This window comes from Rhinichthys klamathensis, unplaced genomic scaffold (assembly GCF_029890125.1).
Source record: "Rhinichthys klamathensis goyatoka isolate OS25496 unplaced genomic scaffold, OSU_Roscu_1.1 h1tg000109l_1, whole genome shotgun sequence".
Lineage (NCBI taxonomy): Eukaryota > Metazoa > Chordata > Actinopteri > Cypriniformes > Leuciscidae > Rhinichthys > Rhinichthys klamathensis.
In genome coordinates, this window is record NW_026606647.1 from 3,548,180 (window position 1) to 3,560,584 (window position 12,405).

Genomic DNA, 12,405 nt, shown 5'->3' on the forward strand with positions numbered 1-12,405 from the left:
GTTCATCAGGACAAAAACACTGCCTGGCAGCATAGAAAAATGTGTTTTTTTTTTCTGACAATGCAATTATACAAACATAAATAAATTAAGATAAAAAAGCAACACATTTTAATATTTTCTGAAAAAATAAATCATAAAAAAGGGAAAGAAGTCAAGAAAAAAAGAACAGAAGAATTACAAACATTAACGTTACGTTTCAGTTTGTTATAAAAAAAAAAGAAAGAAAAAAAAGCATTGCTAATGAATATTAATTAGAAGAAGAGCTCTACTCTCCGCCCACGACATCCGAACGGTCATCGGAGAGCTGAAGACTCAAGACTCCTGAGCGCATCCTTTAGCAGTCTATTCAAAATGTGGACATTTAGGAGACACACATTAGAAAAAGTGGTTTAAAACTGATGTCCAAAAATGCACACTCGAATTAGTTCTTTAAAAATGGGATTTTATATAACATTAAGCAGGATCACCAACTGCTTCAACCAAAGAGCAACTTGAACAGGATTTCTGGCTGAATCTGTTACCATAAATCTGTTGGACTGCTAAATATTGTTGTTTCACAGGTAAGGTTAATCGATTACTTTTACTAGACTGGTGTAAATGTTAAAAATTGGCTTTGAAAGTGTTGTAAATGTCCCATACTTTCTTGTCTTTGTGGTTCGTTAGTGTTTCCGACAGCATTTGTTGACGAGTCGATAAATAACTCGACAAGTCACTAAAATATTCCATATGATGTATCAATAAGGCTAGCAACAAATGGAAATGATTTAATAGGATTCCCTTTAAGAGCGTTTTGGCGCACGTGCAGGAGTGTGCAGCTTTTCAACTAAACCGTTTAGTGACAATAACCCAGTCCAGGTTTTCACTTGTTTTTTGGTTTAAAGAATCATTGGCAATATAGACGTATTACATTACAATGTCAATGTTACCTATACTGTAAAAACAGCCACCTTTACCATAAGGTAAAATGATATCCTATGTAATTCTACTGTAATATATGAAAACGTTTTTGTAGAAGGAAAATACTGAATTATCTTATAATTTACATATAACATAAATTATTACTTTATATAAAATACATAATATTCTAACATTATACAGCTAATATACTAACATACAAAGTTAGGAACTGTAATTATACAGTCACCCCATAATGCTTGTAATGATCATCAATGTAATTTTACAATGAAATTCTAGCAACCTCAAATTTTGGTAGGCTACTGTAAATTTAACAAGAAATACATTAATAATAATAATGTGTTTACTCTGTTTAATGTACTCTGACAAAAGAATCAAGAGAGCAAAAGAATCAAGAGAGCTGGTTTTCCCTTTTAAATGTATGATGGCAGTACAACGAATGGAAAGAAAGACCACCCTGGGCTTGTCAAAGTTTTGATGTATTGTTTAGGGTGGGAGCGGGGACTTCAGATGCTCAGATGACAAGAACCCTGGTGGATGGAAATCAGGACTGCTGACAAGAAGTTGCTGCGTGTCCTACGCATTAGCATCATTCTGGATTTGGAATAGATTACACGAATAGCATTGGTGGTGTTAGTCTAATTAGACTAATCTTCCCACAACGATACAATAAACTAAACGTCAATAGGAGGAGAAAGCCCAGCATCATTCTTTTGGTCAAAGATCCTGAAACCACAAAGCAATATTTTGGTGAAAAAACAATTTAGGAAATTTACAGTCATTTTTGTTGCATATGAAAAAGATGCTGTTTTTAAATAAATGTATCACTCAGTTTAGCCAAAAATCTATTATTTATTTTGGTATATGCAGTCACACTTTCTAAAACATCTATATACATGTTGGCTTAATATCAAGTGGCTTTAAAGTACATCTGGGTCATGATCTAGCATAGAGATGGGCCACTGATCTTGTTTAGTGTTTAAGCAGTAAGTATTTTTAGGTGATGTGTGTTTAGATGGCATTGCTGTCAGAGTAAAAAGGGGTTTGCAGAGATCAAGTCAATAACAGGTTCTTGTAATCTCTTCAGATTTTGGGTTGACCCGATACGACATTACTATCTGCAATGATTTCCATTAATGACAGCCCATTGAAAGCCTTATTGCATTATGCTTTTGAGCATAATTTGTTTTCTAAGATCAAAAACATGCTTTAAATGTTTAATAATTCATGCTTTTTTTTGTTATGGTGTTGTCCTTTGTTTGTCCTTATTATCAAGCACTGGATGCCTAGAATAGGCAAAGAAAAAAATGGCGAAGATTTGCACAGAGCAATCGTTCCCATCCGGACACAAGCTCTCGGCCCGAGCCTCTAAAGATGACCTGGATCAGACTGAAAATGGCATAAGCAGGTTAGAATAACAAGACATGACCTTAAAGGGTTTGTTCAGCCAAAAAATTTAATTCTGTCATTAATTACTCACTCTCATGTCATTCCAAAACCGTAAGACTTAATGATCTTTTTGATGCAATCTGAGAGCTTTCTGTCCCTCCATTGACAGCCTACGCAACTACCACTTTCAGGACCCAGAAAGGTAGTAAATACATCTTTAAAGTAATCCATGTGACTCCAGTGGTTTAACCTCAATTTTATGAATCGACGCAAGTGCTTTGTGTGTGCAAAACCCCCCCAACAACACAATTTACCACTTTATTTACAAAATATTAATCTCCAACACACATTCTCCTATTAACGTCTGCTCTCGTCAACACAACACGCATGCGTCGTGATGCTCTCGTGAACGTGCGTTTGAGATGAATATTTTGTAAATATAGTGGTAAATTATGCGCAAAAAAAGCACTCGCATCGCTTCATAAAATTGAGGTTAAACCACTGGAGTCACATGGATTACTTTAAAGATGTCTTTACTACCGTTCTGGGGCCTGGAAGTGGTAGTTGCGTAGGCTGTCAAAGGAGGAACAGAAAGCCCTCAGATTGCATCAAAAATATTTACATTTTTGGTTCCAAAGATGAATGAGGGGATGTTTTGGTTTGGAATGACATGAGGGTAATTGATGACAGAATTGTCATTTTGGGGTGAACTATCCCTTTAAAAAGGTCATATAGTACATTTTAATCCTTTTTGTGCATCATTTACAGTGTAAATGTTTTTGCGCCACAAAGAGTTTTAAATGGACAGTGAAATGGATTGAGTGAATTTTCCGACTTTAATTTTGGTTTTCACAGACTGTTTTTGTAAACTCATTTTTTTTAAGTAATGACCTCTTCGCATATGAAACATGAAGCTCTTAACCGAAGGATGCGGGTTTGTCGTTAGGTCAAATGTAGTTTGGACTCCATCCTTTAATAACAGCTTTTTTTGAAAATCTTTTTTGAAAAGTTCACAAAACAATATATGCTGAAAACAGATTGAATTAGACAGAAATGATCAGGCATCTTGTTATTAATAAACTCTAAAAAGTCGCTCGAACGGAACATTTGGATTCTTCAGGAAGATACAATACCATTCAAAAGTTTGGGGTCAGTAAGATTTTATTTTTTTAAAGAAATTAATGCTTTTATTCAGCAAGGATGCATTAAATTGATCAAAAGTGACAGTAAAGACATTTATAATGTTACAGAAGATTTCTATTTCAAATAAATGCTGTTATTATTAATGAATTATTATCTTCAAAGAAAAAATATTATCATGGTTTCCCCAAAAACATTAATCAGCACAACTGTTTTCAACATTGATAAGAAATGAGTTTCTTGAGCAGCAAATCAGGATATTAGAATGATGTTTGAAGGATCATGTGACACTGAAGACTGGAGTAATGATGCTGAATAATGATGATGTAATGATGTATGTAATGAGTAATGATGATGATGTAATGAGTAATGATGCTTGTTGAGCAATTCAGATTTGCATCACAGGAATAAATTATATTTTAAAGTATATTCAAATATAAAACAGCTATTTTAAATTGAAGTAATATTTCACAATAGTAGCCTACTGTTTCTGCTGTAAAAAATGCAGCCTTGTTGAGCATAGAAGACTTCTTTCAAAAACATAAAAAATCTTACAGACCCCAAACCTTTGTGCTACACTTAGTTTTATTTCTGTTCAATCAGAAAAAGCCCAAAGTTTGGATAACTTTCTCACATTTTATTCTAACTAGTTCTGGTGTTTTGCTATATCTTGCTGCTTAGTTTCAATAGTTTCCATTTTGGAACTTTATTTGAGTTCTGAAACATAAATCCCCCCACACCTTTTCTCAGGGCACATTCTCTATGTGAGGACACCTCCTCTGATATGCAGGGGATCATTTCTACTGGAACCAGCCAGCTACAGGAGTCCAGGAGAAGCTCTTTCACAGGTGCTGGGGCTATGGCAAGGTAACATCCCAACTAAAGCTTGAACCTAGTTCACCATGTGAACCCTGATTACCACTAAACCAAGTCAAATGCACACTGAGCAGTAGATCTGTAGTAGTGAAATCTGATTTTAAAATGGAAAGAAGTGAACCTCTCATCAACCAAGCCAACAAAATTTGAACGTGTTAAGTGTGCATTTGAAATGGGTGGAACAGAAAGCTACATACTGTATAAAGAGCTTGGAAGTGTTTCTGTTTGACATCTTACGGTCTCCCAGGCTAACCCAATTTCTGGTAATGCTGAGGAACTGGGCTTCACACAGGCTTCACAGAGAGGTTGAGCGTCCCGACTCCTTCTTGGAGCGATTCCGTGGACCTGACCTCAAAGACTTATCTAGCCGAGGAAGTAATGCCCGATCCTCTATAGGCCTTCCCGACAAGCCTCATAAGAGGAAGTAAGTCAAGATTTTCTGTACAGTTTCTTTGTACAGACAAAGATGCCTTTGGTATAACGTGGAGTCCTTGAAAATGAAAGACACGTGCAGAGAATCATGCTGGATATGTGTGGAAAAACATCCGTATTGTGTGCAGATGTTTCATAAAACAGATCACAGAGCTGAGGATTCATTACTTGTTAGACCAGAGGTTATAAAATGAAAACAGTATGTAGATTTCTATGTAGAAATGTCCTTTAGGTAAAACAGTATTGGAATAAATGGTAGAATAGAAACAAACGTTGACCGTAGATATAGATACTAAATCAGGAGTAGTGATGGTCAGGGACGTGCACAGACATTTTGAGGGGCTCAAGTGAAAAAAAGGGCACTTCTCATAATTACGTTTTTTTTTAAAAACTTTTTTAAACAAAAAAGTATATTTACACAACTCTGACTTTTTAAAAAAATTTATTAAAAAAGTTAATTAATTGTATCTTCCTCAAACTCGCGCAATTGTTTCATTTTCAAAAAATGTTTACAAAATAATCAGTTCACACAGAAACCATGGTCTCCTTAGTATTCGGGTTTATAGGGTAGCAAAGGAAACCATGCCACAATGTGCATGTTTTCTATGCTACTAGTTTCAATCAAGTATATATTTGATACACCTGATGGTGACATGGACTTAGTTTCACATTTGAGGGAGGACTGTATCATTATCATCAAATAAAACCTTCAAAATCCACATTTAGATGGAGTTTGTTTTAAACCTACTATCCTCCATCTGTTTGCATCTGTAGATTTCTTCTGAATTCACCAATTTAGATTTCTACATTTCAGGGGGAAAGACTCTTGATGTATGTAAGTCATTAACTTTAATAATAAGAATTTTAGGCCATAAAAAGTCATAAAAACGTCCGGATTTTCCATACAAGGATATAAATTACATTTAGCCACGTCTTAAATTGATATTCATTATCGCGATATAATTTTTCTCGATAAAACGATATCAAGTTCGAGTCAACATCGAGTCAATACTCGATATCAATATCGAGTTCGATAAATGTTCGATAATGTTTATGTGCCAAAAGCGGAACGAAACTCATTTGAACCGCACGCGCCTCACGGACTGTTTTATCCGCTCGGCTCAGAGTCCAACCGGCAGCGCAGCCTAAGTCCCTCCCCTTCCGGTCGACCACCATGGGACCTTATTTCGGAAAAATATTGCATGGTAGTCAATGGCGAGAGACAACAAATATTTTGATCTCGTTTGAATTGTGCCCTGAATTACACAGATGATGTTTGTCAATTTAAAAGATACATTTTAAAGTCAAGAAAGTCACAGTTTGATGTAAAACTGTTGAGGTATAAGACTGAAAATACGTAATTACAAAGACTACAAACCCCAAAGGCGCACATTTTCTCTCAATGAATGAAGCTAACTTTACTTAAGATTTACTGAGACTGTTTGACCGTTATAATCGTAACGTTACGCCGTCATGCCTGAGTGTTTTGTACCAGACTGCACACATACGAGCAACGGATCTTGCTCGTTGTTTCGCTTCCCGGGAGATGTAGTTCATTGAGCGATTTCCACATAAAACTAAATGTTACTCTTCTGTTTTATGACAAACTGCGACTTTCTTGACTTTCATAATTATCTTTTAAATTGACAAACATCATATGTGTAATTCAGGGCACAGTTCAGACGGAATAAAAAGATAAGTTGTCTCTCGCTATTGACTACCATACATATTTTTTCCGAAATAAGGTCCCATGAGCCGGAAGCGGAGGGGCGGGACTTAGGCTCTGTATGGCAGCGCAGCGTGAGCTCACTAGAGCAGACGCGTTTACTCTGATGGGCGCTTCAGAACTCCTGACCTGATATTTAGATACACTATTCAGTAAATATATTTGTTTGACAGGGAAGCTGCAAAAAAAAAAAAAAAAGCACCCCAGAAAAAAGGGCACTTTCTCTCAGGGACGTGCACAGGGGGGTTGCTCAGGTTGCCCGGGGAACTGCCCATATGCCCTTCTCGACTCAGGTTGCCCTTCCGAAAAAAAGAAAAAAAATCGTACAATGGATGCAGAATTTCACGTAGGCCTAGATAAAAATAAAAAATAAAACAAAATTCGCAAAGCCTTATTCACTTCCATTCGGGCACTCAGCTCAACTGTTTACGTGGCTGCAGCTCTACACGCGACCATAGACTGCACGCGACCGGTGCGTAAGACCCCGCCTCCATCTCGTGTCAAAGCGCGTCAATTAATGTGTACAACATCCATGACAAAATGAAGCGAAACTATCCTTCTGGTCACGAAAAGAGGAAGAAGAAAAAAACCATGAGAGTGAATTGCGGTGTTCTCTCCTCTCTAAGTTTGATGTCAGCAAAGTTTGATGTTTTTCGGTCTTGCTAACCTAGCTGGGCAGGCCGTGCATCTCTTGCATCACTTTGTGCCTGACAAAAGTGAGAGTAAAATACAATTATTTATTACGTTTGTTTTTGATAAACGACAAAGTGCAACGGTGTTTGTTTACTGCAGCTCAGAAAACATTACCGCGTCGCGTGTGTTATCGTGCGTTCATATGCGCGTGCACGAAATGAAACGTGCATTTTTCAAGCAGAAATATGTGGAGACCAGACATACTGTACAATACATGCACGTGAATGATGGTACTCCCAATCAAAGTACACATTATACGTTTAAAACAAGACACTGATTATCTAGTCTCAGTGTTAAAAACTCTAAACAACTGCACTAATTATGCAAGATAGAAAGCAATGTATTGACAATTTGACATTGATTGACTATTGATTTATAGGCTATATTGAATTTAAAATGTTGATTAGCTGGACATACTGGTCAATATGGATGCACATCCCTCAGTAAATAATAACCATAAATCAAGAATTGCTTCAACATGCATAATAATAAATAAAACAATCATACTAATGCCGAAAATACCCAGGCTGTAGAGAGAACCAAAGTTAATCCCAAAAGCCAAAGCTCAGGGTTATAATTTATTATTTTCTTCTTATTTATGTTTACGTTAATATTCACTTGTTATCTTAACATTCTATAGAAAATACTCTATTCAATAAATATTGTTTGTTTGAACCTCATTCTGTTCTATATTGTTGTACTTATTCTTTGACTGTTTTGTTTAAAGGAGGGAGGATTGTATGGGAGCACTGAAGTGTCAGGTGTGTTTGTGTGGCAATGGCAAATGGTTTACATAGCTCGACACGACATCACGGGTCAGGTAGAGGCCCATTAGCAGAATTTTGCTTAGGGCCCCAGGGGGAGGTCAGGATCGGCACTGGGTTTAGCAGTCGATTCTGTTCCCTACCGGAATTCCTGCTCCCTTTACGCAATCATACTACAAATCATGCGTAGTTGCCCGTAGCCTACCATCACGACTGAATACGAGCAAGAAGCACAACTGAATGTACGGGAAGTCAAAAGGTTAAAAAAGGATAGTATTTTTCCCCAAAATCTAAGCGTTTTTTTTTATTATTTTTTTTTACAAGCGAGTTTTTCCATTCAATCCAGATTATTTATTTTCAAATAAAAAACAATAAACAATAATATGAGGAACTCTTTTTTTCGGGGGGTGCCCGCCCTTTTTTCAGGTCAGAGCAACTGCCCCCTCAAAATTCCTGTGCACGTCCCTGCTTTCTCTCCAGGAATAAAAAGGGCAGGTGCTCAAGCCCCTTTTGATGTCTATGTGTGCACGTGCCTGGTGATGGTCTATAGTTGTCCTAGAATCAGATCCCTCAGAATTAAATCCACAATAATAACACCAAAATGAATGACTTTTGCTCCTTAAGAAAATCCAGTCATTGGCCTCTGGCAGTTTACAATATGAACAACTGCAACAACACAGATGAGTAAGTACCTGTAGAAACAGCTCCACAAGATATAAAGCCCCATTTAATACATTATATTAACTCAAATATTTTATATTGTAGAATCCTTAATAATGAATGAATGCTAATAGTGTTGTATCTCAAATATGCAATTAAAACAACAGATGATAGTCTGTCATGTTTTGTATGAAGTTAGTACATTGCCTTCCCAGTGTTAATGGTAATGCTGCCCTCTGCAGGTTAAGATGAGAGATTACTAGTGGTAGTTCACAGTAGTGACCCGTAGATTTCGGACTAGTTGCTAATTCAAATAAAAACAACCCAAAATGTTACCTTCAGCAAAAAGGAGGACAAAAAGGAGGAAATAAAAAAAGATGAGAAAAAGGATGGAGACAAAAAGGAAGAGAAAAGAGATGAGAAGGAAGAGAAAAAAGATGAAAAAAAGGAAGAGAAAAAAGATGACAAAAAGGATGAGAAAAAAGATGAAAAAAAGGATGAGAAAAAAGACGAAAAGAAGGATGATAAGAAAGATGATAAAAAGAAAGATGCTCCTCCGCTGTGAGTATGCCACAAATGACATTTTAGTTTTAGTGACCGATATTGACAGAGTCTCGTCTAACAGTAATATCTTAAGATGAATGCTGTGATTTAGTATACGTGTTTGTTCTTTGAAAGTGGCCAGACCATAATCTAAAATGTGTTTTAGGAAAGACGTGTGGATCATGGACCCAGCCTCAGACAAGTATTACAGATGGCTTTCAGTCATTGCAGGCCCAGTGTTTTACAACCTGATGATGCTGGTGACAAGGTCTGTTCATGCAGGATCTCTCATGACATCGATGCATTTAGATGTGCGGCGAGATGTGGCTTATGCTTCATTTTTGATATTTCTTCAGGGCCTGTTTTAATGAGCTTCAGAACTCTTTCACAATGCTTTGGATCATCCTGGACTATACGGCAGATGTAATCTACTACATAGACACATTTGTCAGAGCAAGAACAGGTATGGTGTTGGTTACTCATTGAAAGAATAATATTGATGGAATATCTATGAAATAGGATTAATATTAAATATTAAAACACACTACCATTCAATAGTTTGGGGTCAGTTAGTTTATTTATGATAGAAAATAATACTGTTATTTAGCAAGGACACGTTAAATTGATCTAAAGTGACAAGGCTTTTACATTATTACAGAAAAAATCTGATAAATGCTGTTCTTTTGAAAGAATCCTAAAAAATATTAAATATTTTTTTATATTCTTTATGAGGTGCGCTTATTATGTTAGTATGATTTTGAAATGGAAAAATTATTATAATTTAGAAATAAAATGATTTGAACGCTCTGTTGGAAGGGGCGTGTCTGCTGTGAGACTTCAATGTAAACACTCACTGCTATGATTGGCTAAAATCTTTGCATATGAAATAAGCATTACATGTGGAGCTCTCTCAAAATCTTATACTATGTTTTTACTATTACTGCTGTTGAGATGAACTAATCATGAAAAGTGTTGATTAAAGCATTATATTTAGATCTACTGTAGCTGATGACAGACATGTCTGTTGAGTGCATGGATGCAGTGATCTCAGTGATTTCTGCACCTGCATGAATGTTTTCATCATAACTAACAGTGTAAACACGATGTAAATAAGAGATCCAATGTGCAGTGTAGACGGCATCATTGATTATAACGGGGAGTTTTGGCAAGAGTCCAGAACTCAGTCACTGATAAACTCAAGCTGTGTGACTGACAGCTCCAGCGATTGTAAAGGTTCGTCCATCGCTTTCTGTATCTAATTTATTCACAAATTAAATAACAGATCATTTTCATACTAAGAGAAACAGTGTGAAGTTGACCATTTAGTCACTGGCTTTATTTACTGAAGCATAAACGGCAGTGAAATGATTTTGAGACAAAGAACGTCTGACTGTACATGAATCATTACATATCAGAAATCACTGATCACAGATTAAGCATTAGAATTTAACACGGTTACTTACATATTGTGGCATTACTGTCAAGGTCCATATCTTACAGGAAAAGTCTGTTTGCAAAGCCTGCACCAAAATTGCAGCTGATTTATCAAAGAATCCAGTTAAATGTACCGAACAAACAATTTGACAATATTACTGTTCTACTGTATTTGTAAACCAATAATAGTTAGCATAAGAGACTTTCAAAAACATTATGAAATCTTACCAATCTTAAAAACCTTACCAACTTTTGGATTAATGTGTATATTTGATATTAACAAGCATTGCAACTAGATCGTGTACACAAAGTTTGTTACATTTTTATTCTTTTTATTTTTAACATTTTTATTGTAATTTTTTCAGGGTTCCTGGAACAGGGTCTTCTTGTCAAAGACGGCAAGAAGTTGATGGATCATTACAAGACAATCCCACAGTTTAAATACGACATCATCTCAATGATCCCGACAGATTTGTTAATGCTGAAAGTGGGATTCAACAATCCTGAACTTCGCTTCAACCGCCTCTTCAAAATGGCACGTCTCTTCGAGTTCTTTGACCGCACAGAAACACGAACAAACTTTCCAAACATTTTCCGTATTAGCAACCTCGTACTTTACATCCTGATTATTATTCACTGGAACGCTTGCATTTTCTTTGCCATTTCAAAAACGATTGGTTTTGGAACTGACACATGGGTATATCCTAACATCAGTCACCCTGAATACGGGCGCTTGGCCAGAAAATACATCTACTGTCTGTACTGGTCCACTCTCACTCTCACCACCATTGGAGAAACGCCACCTCCCGTTAGAGATATTGAATACTTGTTTGTCGTTATGGACTTCCTCATTGGAGTGTTGATTTTCGCTACCATCGTCGGTAACGTCGGCGCCATGATCTCCAACATGAACGCTTCTCGTGCTGAATTTCAGGCTAAGATCGACTCCATCAAGCAGTACATGCAGTTCCGTAAGGTCAGCAAGGACCTGGAGGCCAGGGTCATCAAATGGTTTGACTACCTTTGGACGGAGAAGAAAACGTGTGATGAGAAGGAAGTCTTAAAGAATCTCCCAGACAAGCTCAAAGCTGAGATAGCCATCAATGTCCATTTAGACACGCTAAAGAAGGTGCGAATCTTCCAGGATTGTGAAGCGGGACTTCTTATAGAGTTGGTGTTGAAGCTGCAACCTCAGGTGTTCAGTCCTGGAGATTACATATGTAAGAAGGGCGACATCGGCCGAGAAATGTACATCATCAAAGAAGGAAAGCTTGCCGTAGTGGCCGATGATGGGGTCACGCAGTTTGTGGTGCTCAGTGACGGCGCTTACTTTGGAGAAATCAGTATCCTTGGAATCAAAGGCAGTAAAGCCGGTAACAGAAGAACGGCAAACATCCGTAGTGTCGGATATTCTGACCTCTTCGCCCTGTCTAAAGATGATCTCGTGGAAGCGCTTACAGAGTACCCAGATGCCAAAAAAGCCCTGGAGGAGAAAGGAAAGGCTATTTTAAGAAAAGACAACCTTCTTGATGAGGCGGTGGCAAGCGCAGGTGCAGATCCCAAAGATCTGGACGAGAAGATTCACCGCCTAGAGGGCAACCTTGAAATCATGACTGGCAAATTTGCCAAGCTCATGGCAGAGTACACGTCCTACCAGGGAAAGATCAAACAGAGGATAACCAACATGGAGAGCAAAGTGAAAACACTACGAGTCGAAGATCTCTCTGAGGTTGTTGAGGACAAAAAAGAAGAAGAGAAGAAGACAAAATAGTCAACAGCATAGACATTGGGGTTAAAGGGGTTTCCTTTCTATGTACATATTCCTTAACATAG

At 37.2% G+C, this 12,405-nt stretch overlaps 1 protein-coding gene across 1 annotated transcript; it reads left to right on the top strand.

The window, feature by feature from the left end:
- The first annotated feature begins 272 nt into the window (after positions 1-272).
- cnga3a (cyclic nucleotide gated channel subunit alpha 3a) lies at positions 273-12,405 on the top strand. Its single transcript, XM_056253945.1, has 7 exons — positions 273-560; positions 2,192-2,323; positions 4,195-4,311; positions 4,568-4,744; positions 9,305-9,406; positions 9,495-9,601; positions 10,938-12,405. The coding sequence occupies exons 2-7, from the start codon at positions 2,223-2,225 to the stop codon at positions 12,341-12,343; spliced, it is 2,010 nt and encodes a 669-aa protein (XP_056109920.1). The 5' UTR covers positions 273-560; positions 2,192-2,222; the 3' UTR covers positions 12,344-12,405.

Coding starts and splice junctions, on each gene's coding strand:
- cnga3a (XM_056253945.1), top strand. CDS start 2,223: ATGGCGAAGATTTGCACAGAGCAATCGTTCCCATCCGGACACAAGCTC. Junction 9,407..9,494: donor CTGATGATGCTGGTGACAAG/GTCTGTTCATGC, acceptor ATATTTCTTCAG/GGCCTGTTTTAATGAGCTTC. Junction 9,602..10,937: donor ATTTGTCAGAGCAAGAACAG/GTATGGTGTTGG, acceptor TAATTTTTTCAG/GGTTCCTGGAACAGGGTCTT.